At 40.2% G+C, this 23,095-nt stretch overlaps 2 protein-coding genes across 2 annotated transcripts; one reads left to right on the forward strand and one right to left on the reverse strand.

The window, feature by feature from the left end:
• Nucleotides 1–8,583: 8,583 nt before the first annotated feature.
• On the reverse strand, nucleotides 8,584–9,485 carry LOC122000637 (rhodanese-like domain-containing protein 10). The gene is made up of 2 exons (XM_042555021.1): nucleotides 9,013–9,485; nucleotides 8,584–8,938 (listed from the first exon to the last, which is right to left on the reverse strand). The coding sequence occupies exons 1-2, from the start codon at nucleotides 9,435–9,437 to the stop codon at nucleotides 8,743–8,745; spliced, it is 621 nt and encodes a 206-aa protein (XP_042410955.1). The 5' UTR covers nucleotides 9,438–9,485; the 3' UTR covers nucleotides 8,584–8,742.
• A 726-nt stretch (nucleotides 9,486–10,211) lies between these two features.
• On the forward strand, nucleotides 10,212–22,382 carry LOC122019963 (lipid phosphate phosphatase gamma-like). The gene is made up of 3 exons (XM_042577631.1): nucleotides 10,212–10,782; nucleotides 10,854–11,072; nucleotides 22,076–22,382. The coding sequence occupies exons 1-2, from the start codon at nucleotides 10,309–10,311 to the stop codon at nucleotides 11,058–11,060; spliced, it is 681 nt and encodes a 226-aa protein (XP_042433565.1). The 5' UTR covers nucleotides 10,212–10,308; the 3' UTR covers nucleotides 11,061–11,072; nucleotides 22,076–22,382.
• Nucleotides 22,383–23,095: the final 713 nt, after the last annotated feature.

Below are 23,095 nucleotides of genomic sequence, written 5' to 3' on the forward strand. Positions count from 1 at the left end.
ATATTCAGCTTCCAGGCAGTGGTGAGACACTAGACCTTCTTGGTTATTGGAGTAACAACCACTTTCTAAACAAAATCTCATAAGGAAATTTAACATTTAATTTTCTCGCTGAAAGCGCTAAATCTAATTCACAATTTTAGGTTAGTGATGTTTAAATTTCCATTTTAGTTTATCATAATTTCTCAAATTTAAAGCAGGGAATTTTGAACATGCAGAAAATTGTATTTGTTCCCTTAATATGTCATTTTCTATTATTAGTGATCCGGCGGTAAGAATAGGGACCCCCATCTGGGGGAAGTCATCGCCGCGTGGAAGTCAAAAGGTCAATTGGCCGAGCGGACACGGCTGGACCGACCGGCCGACCGGGTTCTAAACGGAAATAAAGGCACCCGGCGAGGAGTTAGGGTTCCGTTCCTTGAGGGTGGCCCGCTCAAGGCATAAGGTAGTCTGCGAATAGTCTCCACAGGCACACTCACGGAATCTCCTAAGTGGTGGCCGGGTCAATGGCACACTGTAAGAAGAGACAAAAGGACAAGGAAACATCTTGATGAGCAAGCGCCAGGATCTTACAGATGGTAACGCAGAGACGGTGTGCTGGTGGTAGTGTCGACAAGCCCATCAAGTATGTGAGGACACATATTCGCCTCGATATGTGTGCGTGAGCTCTCCACTCTATATAAAGGGCCTCACACTTCACCGGAGGTACAGATCTACGAAGCCACTTCTTTGTTGTCCACTTGCACGACTTGGCGTGGGAGGGTTGTCGGGAACCCCTTCTTTCTTCAGAGTTCACGGACTCGCCGAGTCTGGAGCTGCCACATGCCCAGGCCCTGTTGATTCAATGACGACGCTATAAACCCTCCGAGCGCCGATCAAAGTCGAGAGACGAGGCTGCCTATCAACCCTCCGAGTAGAAGACCGAAAGCCCGAGAGACGAGCCGCCTATAAACCTCCGGAGGGAGACTCCGGCGTTAAAATCGAAAGGACGAGCCTATAAACCCTCCGAAGTGAAGACCGCCGAGTTCGACGTTAAAAATCGAGACGAGCCGGCTCATAACCTCCGAGCTGAGTCCGACGTTAAAATCGAGAGACAGGTCGTTAAAAAACGAGGTTTATAAACCTCCTCCGAAGACCGTCGACCTCCGCTAAATTATCGAGGAGACGAGCTTGCCGCTCATAAACCCGAGTCCGAAGGAGAAGACCGGCAGCCCGGCTGTTAAATATCCGAAGAGTCAACCTACGAATATAAACCCTCCGCGAAACCATCGAGCTCGGCTAATATGAGTCGAAAGCCGCCAATAAACCTCCGAGCGGAAGAAGGCAATTATTCAGAGAACGTGCGATAGCAATCCGGCCAGAAAAGGGTCTTCATGTCCAAAAACAACTTCTTCCGCCTCACGGGAAGAAAGCAAAGTTACGCATAACAATTCAGGATCAAATACCTTTCATAATGAGGAGCGTTAGAGGCGTGAAGAGGCGCAGCGGACATGTAACACATATCGACTAACAAAAGTGACAAGGCGTATGATGTCATATTAGGGAAACCAAGGCCGAGTGCCAAATTACAAAAAAGTGATAGCAATTCAACGACGAATTACATATAGACCCTATTCTATATAATCATAAAGCCGATGTTGTTGAGAAGTCGCCTGGTCCTTAGTCGATGACGCGGATCATGTTCTTGACTTCAAGTATTCCGTCGTGGCATTTATGGCAAGCCTGAGCATACGTGACATCCGCTTCGCTGCACCTTCTCTCGAAAAATTCGGTCGAACGGATGTATTGCTTGTGCGCCGACCCGCTTGGTTCGGCTCTCTCGGTATTCTTTTTAAAGCCTGGAAGCACCGCCGCCGCTTTATGTTCTCAGTAGCGCCCTGAGCTTTGCTAATTGGTCTGCTCTCGGGCAACCTCTGCCTGGTCCATCGCCTTTAACCTTCTCCTCCAAGCCCCGAGCCTCAACATTCTTCTCTCCGTGCCTGAGATATTGTGTTCTTCCGCCTGGCCGCCAGGCTTTCATCTCTATGAAATCTAGAGATTTATCTTACTACCAGCGTATTCGACGTCATTTTCGCCACAAGGTCAAATTCTTGGAGCCTTTTGAGCTCTTTGGCAATTAGCGATGAGGGGACCTGTGAGCCGAAGAAGGGCTGCTCGAGCCTTCAAATTTTCAATTTCAAGGCCCACCATCGACAGACCTCTCCACCATTTCCGCGAAGATTTGTTCAGGCTCGCCAAGAAGAAAGAGAGAAGAATTCCGAAAAGCTCGTCCTCATACACTCACCGTCCGTTGCTAGTGCGGTCGCCACTGCGACCGGCAATGGCGCCAGTGTCCACGGTCGATCGAGAGAGCTCCCTCGTCGTCGCCTCGACTCGCGTGCCTCATTCGCCGGAATCGCCGAGGTGACCTGTGGTTGCGCGGCGGAGAGCGATGAGACTGATGCCGGAAGAGAGCGTGGTTTTCAGGCCAAAATGGAATTGGAATTGTTGAGCAGCCGACCTGAGGAAAGCCGGACCTCCGAAAGAGGGTGAGCTATCAACTGCCGCGCCCAATACACGCGGCGTAGGCCCAATCTCGCTGAGGTACGTGCCGGAGAAATGAGCCTCCCATCTGCAGCCTTTAAGAGACCCGAGATTCACGTACCGGCAACTGAACAGACGCGGAGCGTTGATTTGGCGAAGCATCATGTCTGACACTGCCGCGCCTGCCTCGAGGAGCGGTGGTCCTTCTGGCCGGCGAAAGCAGCAGGCTAGCAGACCCGACACTACCTGACGCGGCCTCGAGAGAAGAAGAGAGAGCTATCACCTCAAAGACCGACGACTTCAAGCACTCTTTCTTCCAAAATGGCGGATGCTTAAGTTGGACATTTCATCCAGGCTCCGCAATAAGTGCGTGCAGACCCATTTCACCACCATGCCGGCCATCAGGCTTCTACCTGACATTGCTGCCTTAGCTTAAGTTAGGCTTACGCCAGAGGCAAGAAGGAGAGTGACTCCCAAGCAGGCGCTACCTTACGCCGACACTGTATGTAACAGAACATTTATAGCGTAGGACATAAGGCTATGTTAGATGGTGGAGAGATGTGAGATCCCCGTGCTGAACCTGAACTTTTGAGCTGAGAGGTGGCGAACTTGACCGCCACGCCATTGGAGTTAGGAAGGCCAGCTCGGAAGCGAGATGAAGTAGAATTCTTTCCAATGCTTATTGGAAGAAGGAAGTTTATTGAAGACTAATGCAAAGAGCACGGAACTATAAGTCTCGTCGAGACTGCTAGGGTAATAAAGTAGTAGAAAACCTCCGGAGAGGAGAATGTTATGGATTTTAAAAAGGACGACAACACCGTAAGCACGGAGGTGTTGGGAACTAGGCTTCGCCAAAAAAATTGCGTACAATGATGAAGGATGAATCGAAATCGCAGACCGGTAGTGAACGGTCGCGGAAAACAAAAAAAACTCCAGCGGTTTGTGTGGCCAAAAGGAGTCTGTGGGTAGGATGATTTCAAGGTCGGAGGAATGTTAAAACTATTAATCAGACAAGGCCGTCATGCCGATCGGCGGCGACTCCGTGGTATAGTACCATGGGCCGAGGGTTTGGTCTTCGGGTTGAGAGGAATGAGCCATTGTTCGAGCGGACGAAATCAAAAAAGGACGAAAGAGGATAAAAGGAAGAAGATGGCAACTGAACAGTACCCCGTGGGCGAAAACTTGGGAAAGAAATGCAAAGAAAACGCTAGCACCAAAGAGAGAAAGAAGAAGAACCTTACAACGAAGAGGAGGATCGAGGGAAGAGCACCGGAGATCGCCAGAAACAGAAGCGCAAGATCGCCGGAAGTCTGGAACGCAAGAGGAATCGAGAGGCACGCGACAGCAGACGTGAGGCGAAGGAAAGAAAACGAAGCTTTTATAGGGTGGAGCCCGAGCGACCTCCACCGTTGAATCCAGGTCGCGAGAATCGGAGCACGCATCGCGCCGTTCATTTCGAACCGCCTCGATCCCATCAGAACACCACGCCGCTGCCGTACGATGACGGTAGCACCGCCACGTGGTATTCAACCACTGGAACGCATTTAATGAGCGCGTGCTAGACCTTAATGATGAAGATTGGCGGAAAATTCGAAGAGATGCTGAGGAAGGTTGCCGTTGACTGGCGTTTTAGCTGCCCCCTTGTTTTCGAGCGGATGGTAGTTGCAGGACGCCGCTCGGCTCAACTGATGGTCTAGTCAGTCGGACTAATCGCCTCCTTTGACTAGACTTGAAGGGGAGGCAAGTGATCCGCGGTAAGAATATGGACCCCCATCTGGGGTAAGTCATCGCCACGTGGAAGTCAAAAGGTCAATTGGCCGAGCGGACATGGCTGGACCGACCGGCTGACCGGGTTCTAAACGGAAACAAAGGCACCCGGCGAGGAGTCAGGGTTCCGACGCTCATGTTGAACAGGGTCCTTGGGCCGAGCGGGTGGCTCGCTCGGCCGAAGGCATAAGGTAGCAATACTGCGAACAGTTTTCACAGAGCACACTACCGGGAATCTCCTAAGTGGACCAGCACATATGACCGGCCGGACGCAAGGGGACTGCCGACCGGTCGGACACTCGGCATGAAGTAAGAAGAGACAAAAGGACAAGGAAACATCTTCTGACATCGGGTATGGCCAACGAGCAAGCCACGCGCAGGATCTTATGATAGAGGGTAACGCTGTCCCATCATAGATGTGCTCGGACTGTAGTAGTATGGTGTCAGGTAAGCTTTTCTGACAAGCCCATACTGAAGTATGGGCTGAGGACACGTATTCACCTCGGTATGTTTGCGTGAGCCCCTTCCCAGCTCTATATAAAGGGCCTCACACTTCACCGGAGGTACGGATTCTACGAGATCGAAAGCTACTTCTTTGTTGTCCACTTGCTTGACTTGAGCGTCAGAGGGTCGTCGCCGGGAACCCCTTCCCGGCCTGACTTCTTTGCAGGTTCACCAGAACTCCGTGTGACCGGTCGGAGATCTACGTCAGCAATGAGGAGAGCGCCACATGCCCAGCGCCCGTTGATTCAGCGTTCGGACAAGATCAATTAGTTTATCGAGAGCCTTTGATCGACAAGCTGTTGCTAGAGTTTCTTTTAACTCACTATACTTTGTTAATAACTTTTTAGGTTTTAGTTCACAAAAATCTTTCGACAAAGTTTTAATTGAATTAATCAATTGGTCAGGAGGTGGATGTCATACCTGACTTACCTTGTCAGCTGTTAATTCTCCTCCTGTTGAGTTATTTTCTTTCGAAGACTCTCTCCCTTCATCGATGCTCATCTCGGATGAGCTTTCTGTGTCCTCGGGATGGAATTTAGCTGTTAAGGCTGTCCCGGTAATTTCCTCGATCTTGGACTTTTTTGACGACGATTCGGTGTCCATCGAGGAGTTGGATTCGGCTTCAATCGGTTCTTCGTAGAGTTTCAAGAACTTTTCCCAAAGTTCTTTTATACTTTTTTTTTTCCGACTCTTTCGAGATCCTGGGCAGGTAGTACACTCAGAAGGCGGGATTCAACCTTACCGTTTGTCATGAATTCGTCGCGCTGCTCGTCAGTCCATTGATGCTCCTCAAGTTCTTCTCCTTTTGTGTCCTTTGGCGCTTCATAACCATAATTCATTATTAATAACATATTAAAATTGGTTTTAAAATAAACCTCCATTCGTCGCTTCCAAAATGCGAACTCCCCCTCGAATGTTGGTGGATAGATGTTAGCTCCAGCCATCTCGTTGCTTCAGTCGGCGATTAGTCCTTCTGAGGCGTCTTGGCTCTAATACCACTTGCTAGACCACATTGGCTAGCTAGAACGGGGGTTGAATAGCCCTGCAAAAATTAAACACAACCCTTCTCGGACTTTTAAAGTAATACTTGCATTAATTAAAGAAATAACTAAAAAGGTAGAGGCACCAGACTTTTGACTTAGTTAAATCGGGGAGGTTGTTAATCCGAGAAATGAACCGCACTAGTATCTCCTTCAGGCAGAGAAGCTTCTTACAACAATGACGTACAAAAAATAGAATCTATACTAAAAATGGAAGCGCACAAGTGTTGGTTTGCTAATTGCTTGAATGAATTAAAAGCTTCTAGACCAAGACTGTATTTATAGCCTTGGTCGGGGCGCCTGGAGGGTTCCAGGCGCCTGGGAGGGTTCCAGGTACCTGGGAGGGAATAAAATTTTATCCCCCTCGCAATGGATCGTGTTTGACCGCGATCCAATCAAAATCTAGTTCCGGGCGCCTGGACCACTAAAGTCAACCTAGTTGACTTTTGGTCCGGCCCTCTGCTCCTGTGCTGCTCGCCTCGGTCCGGGTTTTCCACTCCGGCTTCACTCTCTTGGGTGATTTCATCCAACCGAAATAAGGCTCACCCGAACCCAATTTCAGCCTTCTCGAGCAACCTTCTGCTCCGTCTTCTCATCCCTCGGAAACGCCGCGCGCCTCCTTCTCGTCCGCCCGCGTACTCTTCCGTAGCACCTCGTACCTCAGACGCACCGACCTTATTAGCTCTCTCCCGTGCCGTCCTTCTCATTAGCTGAGTCTTTTGCTCGACTCCCTATGCTCCTAAGCTCCTGCACACTTAGACACAAGGTTAAAACACCACAGGACCTAACTTAACTTGTTGATCACATCAAAACAACCTAGGGGTTCCAACAGTCCTGGGCTACCTGGTTGAAGAGTTCAATATAGCTTCTTAAGGGCTCGGTAGACCCTTGCTTGAGGGCAAAGAAACAATGGTCTGTCTTCTAATAGTTCCTGCTACTAGCGAAATGACGCAAGAAAATGGTCTTGAAGTCTTGGAAGCAGGTGATGAACCCGTTCGACAATCCATCGAAACATTTTTGTACAGAGCCGGATAGGGTGCTTAAGAACACTAGACACTTGATGACGTCGCTGTATTAGTGCAGCAACACGGCGTTTCAAAATTTTCGAAGGTGATCCTCTGGGTCCTTGCTACCATCATATTCTCCAATAGCTGGAGGTTTGTACCCCTTCAGTAATTTTTCCTCGAGTACCCTTAGAGAGAAGGGTACCTGCTCCTCAAGCAGCTCCCTCGGCTCCTCTTGAAGGACTATGGCTTTCCCCTTATTTGAATCTCTAGGTGGGGAACTCTCGACCATGGAGGTCTATGGTTGCTCTTTCTTATTATAACAGTCCGGGCCCTTATTGTAATAGTCTGGGTAGGGCTCTCGATAGAAGGCTTGAGGGAAATCCTCGGGCTATATTCTTTTAGATCCCCTATCCGAGACATGGGTCAGATCCTTGAAAACTGAGGGCATCTTATGTGGGTGTGAAGTAGTGATTTGTTTTTCGAAGCCACCCGTCTTTTGGCCTCCTTGAATAGTTCATATTCTCATGCTGTCATGGTGACATTGATTCTTCTGGTATCCTCCATCTTCACGCTCCAGAACAAGTGAAGGAAGTTCCCACAGACGACGTCAAATTGATCCTGTCCGAAATCTGAGTCAGACGAAGGTCGGTTGAGGTGTCGTCGGTGTTGACGGAGAGGTGACTCGGATACACCTGGCGTATGTGCACAAGGAAACAGACCCCCACGTGGAACTAAAGGACGACAATGACCTAACTGACGGTACTTAGGCTTTGCGCACACTCAGACAGGCACACAAAATGTTAGAGACCCGAAACTAAGGAAAAAGTCCCCGGCGCAAACCCTCCGATACTCAAGTCAAGTACCTTTTCCCCAGAAGAATAGTGTACGAAGGAAAAAAGAAATGTAGTAGACAAATACGAATGTGTGAGAGATCATACCTGCTCAAGGGAGAGGATTTCCCTTTTTATATGACCGTGTGTACCTCTGGAGATTAACCGATGCCAGAGAATGTCGAGTGTCAGAGTCTGTCAGGTGATGGAGGACGCATGGTACCCTCCTATGGACTGAAAGAAGGTTCCATTCGCAGATGACGATAGATCATTGGAATATTCTCTGACATATGACAACTATTCTCTGATAGGCGGTTACGACTCCCTAATATTGTTGTCGCCTAGTGCCTTCTGTCCCGCTCGGGTTTAGCTATGGGTAGCTTGGGATGGCTGTTAGGATGTGGTGTCTGGCTCAAGTCTTGATGAGAGAGACAAGCTGTGACTAGGGTCCCCTCCTCCATGCTTAGAGTACTGGAAGGTCGGCTAGGGGCTGTCTTACTGGAAGTACCAAACTTGTCTATACAGATCAGGTTGAGGGAACCAGGTCAGTCGAGGAAGGTCAGGCCTTACTCCAATCTACTCCTTATGTCTCTAATATGGAATCCTGATCTATAAGCACCCGACAGGGAATTATGCGGTTGATGATGTCAAGCGATTCAACTTCTTCTTTCCCTAACTGCTGGCTACCACACCTCCTTGAGTTCTGACTGTCATGTTCCCTTGACTTCTGATTGTCATATCCCCTTAACTTCTAATTATCTGGTCCTACCAGACCCATCTTTATACACCGTATCAGATAGCTATATGCAAGTCGATCGAGAAATATATCCCCTTGATGGAACCTTACTTTGCATTTATGATTTAACCTTTAACTTAGAATTGGTATGGACAAAGTCTTAAAATGCCTATGATGCAATTTGGGTCAATTGTCCAATGTTCTCAATAATGCCAAAAATGATAAGTTGAAGCAAGCTTAGAATTTCACTTTGCTTCATCAAAAAATTTGCAAATAGATTCCAAACCATTAAATAGACTCTGAAACACGACCTTAATCACTTTCTCTATCAACTACGGTCAGTCCTTGAATACCTTGAGCAAGATCAACAGCTGCAAGAAGATATAGGACACACCCCCAACGGTGGCGTACTGAAGCTTCATCGTCCCCTCCACTTTCGGGAAGTCACTGTCACCGGCCCTGTTGAATCCGCCGGCGAGCCACCCTAAGTTCTTGTACCCTCCCTCATGCAACACCCTCACCGCAATCATCGACCTCAACCCAGCAAAAGCACCAATTAGTTTCTGAACTCTATATGTCGTCATACCACAGTGGCTCTGTTTCAGTACCTGAGTCCTTCGCCGCAGGCTACGAGGATCTTGTCGTCCTTGTTGGGAACCAGTACCTCCACCTCGGTGAGGAACCCCTCGTTGATGGTGGTGAGGAGCTGCCCCGTCCACAGCCCAATGTAGCCGAAGTGAACCCACTTCTTCAGCAGCGTCAGCAGCGTGCCATCGGTGTCTTCCACGAAGAACGGGACGTGGAGCGCGCCGGCGACGCGCGCCTTGGAGTGCTCCCATGCCGGACGGATGTCGAGGAGGCGGAAGCCCTCTGCCTGCAGGGCTACGGCCGCATCCCTCGGTGGGATGGCACGGACGGCGCCGGAGCGGATGAGCTCTTGCTGCCCCGGTGCCGCCTGTTGCGCTCGGACATGAACGACGTTGTTTCGTAATCCCGTGTTGAGAGCGAAAAAGTGCATGGCGCCGGCGGCCATTGTTACAGGTCGTTGCTCTGTTATGCGATCTCCTCCTCTGGCTTTGGATATGACTTATCCTCTCATATCTAACTCTTGTATTTTAACCATAAATCTTAATAGACACAAAAGGACAAAAGGACCGTCATATTCAAATTTAACATGATCAGCTGAATCCTTCAGCTAGAAGAGTAGAATGCTTCCTAAAATCCCAATTAACATCGGTTCTGAATAAGAATCCGAAATCTAAAACATGAAGAATATTGATTGTCTATTCTTCGGCGACGCTACAGTCCAGTACAGCATCAATGCATCAAAAAAGTAATCTTATTCAGCTGCCAAATCATTTATGTACCGTCGAGTTTACCTTCAAACTTTATCCTCGTGTATTTAAATATCGTCACTCACATCTTTATTTTGTTGTAATGGGTAATTTGGCCAAAGGCAAGAGATGATTAATATAAATTTGGATAAAATCGAGGTAAATATTTTTTTTATATTAATCATTATTTTAAAAGTTAATAATTATTTATGATTTATCTTCTTCATATTAATCTGAAATAATTTGACGGAAACATTACGAGATAATTGTATTCGTCTTTTGTCATCTAGTGATGATTAATACATAATCATGACTTGCTTGTGATTTTGATAGCAGGCAATTTTTTTTTATTTTTATTTTTTATTTTTGTTAGATTGTTCCATTTTTGACTTTCAGCAATGGGCAAAACGGGTAAATTGGCGACCGACGCGTTTGAGCCCATGGAACATCCACCGTCCATTTGGACTCTCCCAACCAACAACTGTCTCTATTTCTTCTTCTCCTCGAGGAGGCGGAACAATTCAGCGTGCGTCTTCCTCCTGCGATCCACCGACGCTCCCATATCGAGAGATGGACGAGGGACCGGAAGTGGCGTCTCTGAAGGCTGTGACGCTGACCCACGTTCGGTACCGGCGAGGCGATTCCTTGGGCCACTTCCTGGCGTGGGTCTCCCTCATCCCGGTCTTCATCAGCCTCGGCGGCTTTGTGTCTCACTTCATCTTCCGCCGGGAACTGCAGGGCGTCTTCTTCTCCCTTGGCCTTATCCTTTCCCAGTTCCTCAACGAGCTTATCAAATCCTCCATCCAGCAGTCGCGTCCCTCGGCGATGTGCGCCGCCCTAGAGGTTTGCGACTCCCACGGATGGCCATCCAGTCACTCCCAATATATGTTCTTCTTCGCTTCCTACTTCACCCTCCTCTGCCTTCTCAACGGCGCCGGAACCTCCTCCCCTAGATCCAGGCGTCTCCTCGCCCTCCTTCCCTGGCCGGCTGCCTTCCTCACCCTCTATTCCCGAGTTTATCTCGGCTACCACACTGTTGCCCAGGTACGATTCCCGCTGTCGCTTCATCACTCAAGTCCACTCAAGATTTGATCTTTGCTTGTTAAATGGGTTAGGTTATTGCCGGAGCGACGCTCGGAATGGTGCTCGGTGCCGTCTGGTTTTGGATAGTGAACACTATGCTCGTGGACTACTTTCCGGCAATCGAGGAGAGCGCAGTTGGGAGGTTCTTTTACATCAAGGACTCCTCGCACATCCCGAACGTGCTAGAGTTCGAGTACAACAATGCTAGGGCTTTCCGGAAGAAGTTAGCAAAAGATTGAAAGCGAGTCTTTGTAAGTTATTAGACCTACCTTTTTCTCCGCTTTTCATTTATCTGGTAATAATTTTTGGAGATGTTTCTGGTACACAATAGGACTTTGTATACCCAATATCTTCATTGAATTGTGCTCTAGACATGAAATATAGTTTCAATACAACAAAAACAATCAAGTATTATCCTACTAGGTGACGTCGGCTACAAGAACCCTTCTACTAACCAAGTTTTTTTGGTATTCCTCGTTTAATGTGTATATTTATCATAGTTTCACATCTTAACCAGAACATTAATTGATTGTCTAAGTACATGTTCGTACTATCTTAAATATATCTCTCGAATGTTTCCTCAATAGATGCAACCCTGACTTTCTCTCTAATATTTTCATTTTTTATCCTCTCCATCCTCATATGTCCACGTATCCATCTTAACATCCTTAGCTCTGTAACTCTTATCTTTTACTCATGTGCTCGAGTTATAGCCCAATATTTAGTTTCATATTACATAATAGGTCTAACCGCCGATTTTGTAGAACTTCCTTTTAAGTTTTGAAGGTACTTTACGATCAGATAGAGCACCCGACACTCTTCTCCATTTCAACCATTCTGCTTGTATTTAATGTAAGACATCTCTTAATCCCTCCATCATTTTACAAAAAAAAAAAAATCTTAAATACTAAAGTTCTCAGTTTAAGACAACTCGTCATCTCCTATTTTAATAATTATCTCATTACTTCTAATATTGCTAAATTTAAATTCTATATTATGTTTTTACTACTAAGCCTAAAATCTTTCACTTTCAATGTTTTTCCCCCAGATTCGAGTTTAGCATTTACTTATTTACGTGTCTCATCTGACAAATAATATTATCTGCAAACAACATACATCATGGTACCGTGTCTTGGATATGTCTAGTGAGTTCATTCATAATTAGTGTAAAAAGATGGAGACTTAGAGTTGATCCCAGATGTAACCCTATCTTTATGGGAAACTCTTCGGTTAATCCGCTTGAAGTCTTCCTCTTGTCATTACATCCTCATATATATCCTTAATTAGTTCAATATATACTCTTAGGGCATAGCCGAGCCGGTAACTATGTGGCATATTTGTAGCATGGAGCAAGGGTAGAATCCTGGCGAAGTCGGTGAAAAATACCCTCCCATATGTTATGCTCACACCCCTTTTTTTCTAGAATTCTTTGTATAATTTCTCTTGGACTCTATCATAAACTTTTTTTAGGTAATATCACGTGTACGAAGATGTATAACTTCTATTGTTAACCTTCCATATATGAATCCGAATTATTTTTTTTGGTTATCGTAGTCTCCTTCCTTTCAATAATAAGAAAAAAATGTTATTCTAAATATTGGATTAATTATTCAATAAAAAGGGGATGTGAATGAAAATGTTATCCATAGGTTAAAATATAAATAGTCAAAATGGCAATAAGCTTATGAAGTCTTGTTTAATCCTCGTGTGCCCCTTAGGTTAATAAAAAAAATATTAGAATATGGTATGACCTGCAATATATTATCGATTAGATGCTAGATTGTTAGGAGCAACAACTATGAAAGTCAACTAGTTAGATCAGAATGTTAAGATAGATATGTTGAATTATTAGAAAAAGTTTGAAATAAAAAATTATCCTATAGAAAGTAGGTATAGCATTGATAGATAATAAAATGAAAGAAGATACGAGATGTTCAGTGTTGAGAATGAATGTGCATGTTCAAGGTGACTTTTAGATCCTATAGTTACAAGTGTTTAATATATAAGAATGGAAGGTGTACGGTTAGAAGGAAATATTTGTCTATTCAATGAAAAATGACTTAATTGAGTACAATATTCACAGTGATATAACATGCATAGAGTTCGATAGAAGAATAAGATCGCCCCCACGGGCCAACACAGTTGGTACTTGCATGTGGTGTTGCTGTAAGAGGTTATAGGGTTGATTCCCAGCATGTGCGAAATGCATCACGGGTCACTCGACACCCACGCATAGGGCCACTGTGCTAAGCAAAGTCCCGTGATTTACCTCCCTTTCAGATTGCATGCGGCAGTCTTAGAGGGTCCCTGGTGAGAGTTATCACCTTTTACTGCGATAGAAGAATAAGATCCGTGTAACCAACCCTAAAAGTTGATTCGGGCACAAATATTGAACATCATTTAGCCGCCCGATATTGGACTTATTGGCTAGGATTGCACCTCTTTACCACAAGTATATATGTGCATTTTGAATGATTTTCATCATGTTGATTAAAGCTCTTTGTTAAATATTTGTTTGGCTAACCATTAATCTCTATAGTTTAAGCTTTGAAAAATGACCAATTTATAGCTTGTGGTCTAAGACCTCCTTATTGTTAAATGCATCATCTTTCACATAGAAAATGTAGAAAATTCTAGCTTTGAAGATGTGTGGAACATACAGTTCAATATGCATAATATACTGCAAGTATAACTAAATTTGCAATTGCAGCCGTTTGGACGATTGTATCTGCAAATGCTTTATTTTCTCAAAACTATCATAACGCCCATAATTCCTATTAAAATTTGTCACGTGTTAATTTGTTCATCCACTATGAAGATGCTAATATGATATCCACATGACATCATGTCTACTCAACAAAATGCTTACTAAGATGCATGCGTGAATTAATAAGTTGTAGTTATCTGGATCCAAATGCTGATTTGGATTTAAACCCATTTTGTTCCCTCTGCCAACTTTTTTTCTTCCCCTCGATTTAATAGGCTTATAGCCCACACATGCATCCTAGTATGCATTTTGTTAAGTTGACATAATTTCATGTGGATACCATGCTAGCATTTTAATGGTGAATGGGTAGAAATTTAATGGATGCTAGATTTTGGATGTTATGCAATATTTGAAAAAACAAAACATGTGCTAGATTTGAGAAAACGTCTGATGGTCGTACACTACTAATACTTAGCCAGTTTCACCTATAATGGCACATCATAATCTTCCAATTTTTGTGTTTGACATCCTTTCCATCAAAAGCATAACCTAGAATCAGTTTCTAATAATCAGGATTTTCAAGTGCCTCTTGCAATTGCCCTAGTAATATAGTTTGTCCTAACCAAATAGTACTCGTCATATAAATGCATATTTATTATACACCTTCAATTCTGCAGAAGTTATCAAATTAAATCACACTAGGGTTCTACTCACTAGTTATACTTAATGTTTCATGTGGGGTTGAGGAAATTATGAAGTAGCGCCTTTTTATCTTTTTCAGTATATTCTGTCAACAATACAATTTCAAGAAATTATTTTCCTTTGCTAATTTTAATAAAGTAAATTGCAGTGAAATGATTGCCTTGCTCAAATGTGTTCTTCCACTTGTTCCACATAGGGTTTTGATTAGATTTTTTTCATGCTTCAGTTCATTTCCCATGTTATGAAGAGTATGATTATGATTAACAGAATATATCTTTTTTTCTTGGAATTCCTATTCTGCCAGACTTCATGTCTTCCCAAATCTTTTTTTTAAACTAAATTGGCATACATGCAGACTCCTTTACACGAACTATTCTGTTTGACATTCAAATATTTAAGTGCGTAAGTGTTGCAGAAGCAATCAGTCCTGTATGCTATATGAACAAAATATAATAGAAAGGCTTTTTAATTCTTGGAACTTTAAAAGTGATGCTAGTTGGTAAAAGTCTGGTCTGAACAACTTAAAAAGGGTAAACATTTTAAATTAAAAGGCAGTGCTCATTCTTTGTTTATCAAGGCATTGGATTTCTGGAGCTCGATTACGAGCAAATGATTTTGTAAATTAGGTCATGATAATCTATTTTTGTCACGCCTTGCCTGAGCTAGGTCTGCCGCCCAGGCATGGTCTACCATAATGCCACAGTTAAAACAACAGAATAAACTAATTACATCAAAGCTGTTCTTTAAAACTCTTCAATCTTTGTTTTTGTACAGCATGCCATTTTCTTGCAAAGGGCGTCTTTTTGATAGTTGATTCAGAAGTTCTAATGATAGTTGCCATAAAAAAAAGTCCGATGCTCAGTTGTATGCTTGACCTTTTATCCCCTTGTTATTGTAGCATTAAAAACTCTGCTCATGAATCAGTCATGGCCGGTCCCAAACCCAGATAAAGGAGGAGGATTGCGTTAGGTTGCCAGCCAGCGTTAAATCTATGACAAATATTCCATAAATAGATCTATTAAACTATTGTGTTAATGCTAAGTTGTTTCCCGGAAGGAACGCGTTACAGGGTCCGATTGTAATGTCTCGGCAAGGACTGCTACTATCTTTAGAACTTGGGTGTAATACTAAATATGCAAGAGTTCGCGTTGCAGGGTCCGACTGTAACGTATCGGCAAGGACCGCTACATCTCCATGAGAACTTGAGTATAGTGTTAAATAAGTAAGAGTTCTCACACCATAAGTTGGATAAGAATAAATATGATAGAAAAACTAATAGTCTAAAATTTGGAACATGGAATATAGGTGAAACAACCCTAAACCAAGGAATAACTTAAACCGAAAAGAAAAGGACACGACCGTTGAGTGTGCACTGCGAGGTACGAGCTAGCTCATCCATCAAGTCCGTCCGTTTCCTTGTTACCTGCACCATATGGATATAGTGAGTCTAAAGACTCAACAAGTTATAACATTTTATAGTAAGAAATCAACATACATTCACAAGCTTTTATTTATATATATATATATATATATATATATATATATATATATATATATATATATATATATATATGCACACACACACACACTTTAAACATTTAAAATCTAAGCCTTGTTGACATAAAATATGATAACATCAAACATTATCTTTCATTGTCAAAAATAATTAAGTCAGCTCTTAGCATTGAATGTAGCTCATTTTTCCTCAACCTCTGTTCGTTTGACCAAACTTTTATCCCAGTACTGGTTAGTAAGGTTCACTGAATATTTCATAAGCCAGATTCCCAAACCCCTCTACTTTAGTAAGGTTCACCGGATCCCTAAACCTCTTTTGTTTTGGTAAGGTTCACCGGACCTTTCTTAAGCTAGATTCCCAAACCTCATTTGTTTTGCTAAAGTTCACCAGACTCTTCTTAAGTCAGATTCTCCTACCCGTCACATTGTCACAAAACTCACACTATCCTTCATTCGATTGCATGGTATCATCAAAGAAACACATGGCAGATTGAGAATCTTCTTAAATTAAGCATAGGAAATATTTAAGTACATGAATAATAATTTGAAAGCAAACACTTAGCTAATGGTACAAAGACTATCTAAGTATCAGAATAATCATAATAATAAAAATTAAATCAATAATTTATCCCCCCATTCTAACTAATAATTTTCTTAATTTCCTTAAATGAGTTTGTAGCCATTTTCCTAACCGATTGATAGTTATTTCGTTAGTTAAGCAAATGAATTATTTAATCTACCTATCAATTAATTTCATCTACAAATTTAATTAATCTGTAATTAAATCAATCAAATCACCAAATGGTCAATTAATTATTCAATTATCAATCCTATCACTTGGTTGATTAATTCTAAGGATTACCTCACCTAATCAATAATTTAGATTTGTAATAACATAATTAATTCTAAATCATTAATCAAAATAATTCCATGAGTTCATTAACTAAGTAATAAGAATTTATTAGCCAATTAATCCAATTTAACTAATCTGTAAATATGAATTAATCAATATTATTAATTAGCCAGTCAATTAATTATCAATCCTACTAACCATAATTAGTCTACATATGTTAATCATTTATTTTTTCCTCTTTATGAATTAATCTGTATCATTAATTAACCAGTTAATTAATTATCAATTAGTCTACATAGGTTAATCATTTATTTTTACTCTTTTGTAATCCTCTAAATTCTCTTAAATAAGTTTGTAGCAAATTCTTAACTGGTTGATCAACGATCTACCAATCACTTAATTGATTTATGATTTAATTAATACTTATTAATTAATTCATATTCAACTTAATAATTTAATCACTCTATAGTTGGATTAATTCATTAATTATTCATTCCATAAGGTCATTAATTAACTAATTAATCAATTGGTTAAATGCTCTTGACTTGTTACTTATTCATTAGCTAAGTAGATTACCAATAATTTTGTTTACTCATCCCATGAAAAAATCCATTTTAATTGATTCATCTGTTAATTAATCACCTAACAAATCAATAAGTATCACATCATTAACTAATTAAGGTATTAACAATAACCCAAAACCCAATTAACCCTACTGTTAATTTAATTAATTAATTCCTTGCAATTAAAATGCTAATTGCATACTCTACTTAATTTATCAAATTTATTAATTAAATAAATCCAATTAACCATTAATTACTTACATGTCCTCTACTTGGTTATGCCGTTAATAAATTAGACCATATCTTAATAATCAACAATAATTAATTAAGCTACCTAATCTAGTTTTAATCCAACAGTTTAATCTATATTACCCTTACCTAGTGGAAAATAGAATCTTGTTGAAATCAAAATTTACAATTCTTTCAAGAAAGAAATCTTACATGAAAAATAAACGCAATCAACATGGTCTATATCAAAAAGTTGTTGAAACTTCATTAAAACCTTCCTACAATTTAAAAACATATTTTTTAACAACAAGGCACGCAACCAACTTTAAAAAATTCATACTACGACCCATATAGTGCAGACAAACATGTTAGAAATGTTTGCCTTAGTATTTTGCATGTGAAAAGATGCTTAACGAGACGTAGGGGAACGACGTGAAGCGATCTGGTAACATTCTTCCTCAATTTCCTCAAGGGTTGCTAAGGGTTGGGAGGGAGAAAGGGTGGCGACACAACTATGAGGGAAACCTAAAATTCTATTTTAAAGGAATATATTTACAAGGGTAGGGAAAATAGGTTTGCTAACAAATTGGCTCGGGTTCGTTAATTTATTACTTAACATATTAATTATTCTGACCCTTTAGTATAAATATTTTTATGATACATTAAAAATTAACTAAATAACATAAAAACTCGATTTATTTAATCATACTTATGTTTTTTTTTTTGAGGCACTATAATAGGAACCCTCACTGGTAAATGAATGGAGGTAGTAGATACGATGATTAGGAGAAGAATTAGTATTTCGTGTGTACAAGAGATAAAATGGACAGGCGAGAAAGCAAAGATGATAGAGAACTTGGATTTGAAGTTATGGTACACAGGAAAGAGTAAAGCAAGAAATGGAATGAGTATTGTTGTAGATAGTTCATTAAAGGATGAAGTTTGAGTAGTTAGAAAAGGAGATAGAATTATAGCTCTTAAGATAATAGTGGTGAAAAAAATATGAACATAATTAGTATATATGCACCACAAGTAGGATTAGATGAAGCTATCAAATCAAGGTTTTGGGGCGACTTAGATTTTGCGATAGCATATGACCTTATATTAGCTAATACATTTTTTAAGAAAAGAGAAGAACACTTAGTCACGTTCAACAATGGGAATAATAAATCACAAATTGACTTTCTTATGATTAGGAAGGAGGATAGAAAGATTTGTAAAGATTGTAAGTCGTCCCTAGATAAAGCTTAACTATCCAACATAAGTTAGTAGTGTTGGATATATACCTTAAACATAGTATCAATAGAAAGAAAATATATATGACTCATAAAATTAAGTAATAGAAGTTAAAGGATAGGAAACAAAATATATTTAAGGAGAAGATAGGAGTACAAGGATTAGGTGAAATATATGCTGATTCTAATACGACATGGGATAAGATTGTATCAAAGTTGAAAATAGTAGCTAAGAATGTACTCACTGAGTTAAAGTTACATTCACCACTAAGTAAGAAATCTTGGTGGTGGAATGAGAAAGTACAAAAGAAAGTGAAAAAAAAAACAAATAGCTTATAAGGAATTATATATTTGTAAGAACAAGGAAAACTTAAAAAAATATATAGTATTTAAGAAAGAAGCTAAGAAAGTAGTGAATGAAGCAAAAAATGAAACTTTTGAACAATTCTATCAAAATTGGATACAAAAGAAGGAGAAAGAGACATTTATAGAATAGCTAAAGTGAAAGAAAGAAAAACAAGAGATTTTATCCAAATAAAATGTATTAAAGATGAATGTAATAGGGTACTAAGTAAAAGATGGAGAAATAAAAGAGCAGTGGAAGAGGTATTTTCATCAACTTTTTAATGAAAGTTTAGGTGACCAACTTAACTTAGTTAATTTAAGTAGGTTAAACGAACATATAAATTTAAATTTTTATCGTAGAATTCGAACTTCAGAAGTAGAACAAGCTTTAAATGGGATGCACAATGGAAAAATCGTTGGACTAGATGATATTCCAACAGAGATATGGAAGTGCTTGGGAAAATAAGGTACTGAATGACTTATAAAATAATTTAACATGATATTGAAAACGAAAAAATGTCTGATCAATAGAGGGTAAGTACTCTAGTTCCCTTATATAAGAACAATGGAGACATACAAAATTGTGCAAACTATATAGGTATTAAACTAATAGTCATACCATGAAACTTTGGAAAAAAGTAATAAAAAAGATTAAGAAAGGAGACTATGGTGACCGAATTTGGGTTTATACCTGGAATGTCGACAATAGAAACTATACATTTTCTTAGATAATTAATTAAAAAATATCGGGAGCAAAAATAAGATCTACGCATGGTATTCATTGACTTAAAAAAACTTATGATAGAGTTCCAAGAAAAATTATATGAAGAATTCTAGAAAAGAGAGCTTTTAGTGTAACATATATTGCACTAATTAAGGATATGTATGAGGATATAACGACCAAAGTAAAGATTTTGGGCGAAATAACTGAAACATTTCCAATAAAGATAGGGTTATATCAAGGATTAGCTCTAAATCCCTATCTTTTTGCACTAATTATAGACTAACTCACTACACACATTCAAGACACAGTATCGTGGTGCATGTTGTTTGCAGATGATATTATTTTGATAGATGAGACACGTGAAGAAGTAAATGTTAAACTAGAATCTTCTTGACAGGAAACACTAGAAGGGAAAAGTTTTAGACTTAGTAGAATAAAGACAGAATATATAGAATTTAAGTTTAGCAATATTATACGTAATGAGACAATTGTCAAAATAGGAGATGTTGAGTTGCTTGGAACCAAGAGCTTTAAATATTTAGGATCATTTTTGCAAAACAATGGAGAGATTGGGTTATATATTGCACTAATTAAGGATATGTACGAGAATATAACGACCAAAGTAAAGACTTCAGGTGAAGTAACTGAAGTATTTCCAATAAAGATAGAGTTATATCAAGGATTAGCTCTAAATTCCTATCTTTTTGCACTAATTATAGACTAACTCACTGCACACATTCAAGACACAGTATCGTGGTACATGTTGTTTGCAGATGATATTGCTTTGGTAGATGAGACACGTGAAGAAGTAAATGTTAAATTAGAATCTTCTTGGCAGGAAACACTAGAAGGGAAAAGTTTTAGACTTAGTAGAATAATGACAGAATATATGAAATTTAAGTTTAACAATATTATACGTAATGAGACAACTGTTAAAATAGGAGATGTTGAGTTGCTCGGAACCGAGAACTTTAAATATTTAGGATCATTTTTGCAAAACAATGGAGAGATTAGGAGAGATTAAGAGAGATGTCTTACATAGAATACAAGCAAGATGGTTGAAATGGAGGAGAGCGATGAGTGTTTTATGTGATCGTAAAGTACCTCTAAAACTTAAAAGAAAGTTATATAAAATCGCAGTTAGACCTGCTATATTATATGGAGCCGAATGTTGAGCTAAAACTCGAACACATGAGCAGAAGATTAGAGTTGCAGAGATGAGGATGTTAAGGTGGATGTGTGGACATAATAGGATGGACAGAATAAGAAATGAGAGCATTAGAGAGAAAGTCGAGGTTGCATCTATTGTGGGAAAACTCCGAAAGATACGTTTAAGATGGTACAGACATGTACTTAAACGACCAATAAATGCCCCACTTAGGTGATGTGAAACTATGACAAACATGTATATCAAACGAGGAAGAGGAAGACCAAAAAAGACTTGGCTAGAACAATAAAACAAGATGAAGTTTATTTAAGTATAGATGATGATATAATAGGAGATAAAGCTCAATGACGTAAAAGGATCCATATAGGCGACCCCATCTAGTGAGATAAGGCTTGGTCGTCGTCGTCATTGTTGTTGTTGTGGTGTTATTGTTGCATTAAAAGCTCACAATTGACCGATCCGTTAAGAACAAGACACATCAAGCAATTTCTTGTGCAATCTTTCATGTATCTCAAGTACCTAGACAAGTGAGACATGAACACATTCATGGATGGTATTTCTTTGTGCTTACCATTGTCCCTAAGTTTATTGGCTACCAAAACTACTCTTTAACAAGACTTGGTCAATTCTTACTGTGATCTTGGGGTTAATTGGCTATTATTAGATGGACTGCACAAGTGGGACGAGCACATTCATAGGCCATATTTCTCTGTGCTTGTTGTTGATGAAGGACTATTTAACAAGACTTTGTCAATGCTTACTGTGATTTTGGTGTAATTGGCTATTATTAAATGGACTGCACAAGTAAGACATGAGAACATTCATGGGCGGTAGTCCTCTGCACTTATCATTGTCTTATGTTTATTGGCTACAACAAACAACTATTTTTTTTTTTTTTTGTTGTGATCTTGGGGTTAATTGCTATTATTATATGGGTAAAGATCAAATATGATATTATGATTTCATTATAAGCCTTCCCAGGTCTAGGTCACTTTGTGATTTTTGTTTAAGTTAGAAAAATTATTAATATAAGATGATGGTTCATACTAATTGTACTGACCTATATTTGTCGGACAACCATGCAGTTCAGTTCCAGAAGTATATCTTGGTTGTGTCAGCTTGTGATAGTTGCTTAGATCTGTCCACCTCTCAATTTTATGAACTTTGGCCAATTTATGTTCATAAGTATTAAATGTTTTTCATCTCCTTTGCAGGTTTATCAATAGGACTGGATAACCTTTGACTGAAATTCAACGAGAAGAAAGGAATATTTAGACTACAAAGGCGCACAGAATTCTTAAAGAATGATATTTGTTCTGATCTTTTTGTTTCTTCTAGTTTGACAGTTGGTTTGTGTAAAGACTTATTGAGTTCTTTAAAACAAGACGATCAGATCTTCTTCTATTAATTATGACATGCTTCAATTTCCATTTAACTCTTTATTTGAGAGTACTTGTAATTTGCATACTGTGTAGCTATTCTTATCTTCTCACTACATCAGTAATATTGAGTATAAGAGAAGTTCGTTCCAGTTCTCAACATGAAGTCTGCACTTTGTATCCTAGCCATGATTATTGGCTTTTCCAGGATTCAATCCTGTAATGACTCACCAAACTAATTAAGATTTATGGCAAATCTGCCAAATGCTGGTACCTGATCAAATGAGAGAGTAATTCCAATAATTTGGAAATGAAGCTCGGGTTTCCCTGCGTGCTAATTGCAACTTTACCTCAATGCCTGATCCTTTTATCTGGTCCATTTTTTGTGCATCTCTATGCTGATTGTGCATGTTCTTTGCTGCCACTCATGCATGCCTGCTATTAATGCACTTCCCTTATTTTCTTATTTTCTATGGCATTCGCAGCACTAAAATCACAATGTTTATCCTGTAGACGTGATGGAGCCATGAAAACTAAAGGCAACTCTCAACGCCTTGGATGGAAATATGAACAGACAATCCTCCATATCATGTATGCATTTGATGTCCTCAGTATGAGTCAAACCAGGTCAGTGTTTCACATGCTCATCATTGTGATGCCACATAAAAGGCCTAGATGCTCCACATGTGATATAGATCATTTTTGGGGCATTGAGTTCCTTATGAGATCTTATATTAAGCAGTAGACGGGCCTACATGAATTGATCTGATGCCATATGGTTAAGAATACATGGAGCATGTGCTGCTTAATTTTTTTCCAAATAATTCATGCATTTGTCCGGTTTTTCTCTCTACA

Source organism: Zingiber officinale, chromosome 1A (genome assembly GCF_018446385.1).
Source record: "Zingiber officinale cultivar Zhangliang chromosome 1A, Zo_v1.1, whole genome shotgun sequence".
Classification (NCBI taxonomy): domain Eukaryota; kingdom Viridiplantae; phylum Streptophyta; class Magnoliopsida; order Zingiberales; family Zingiberaceae; genus Zingiber; species Zingiber officinale.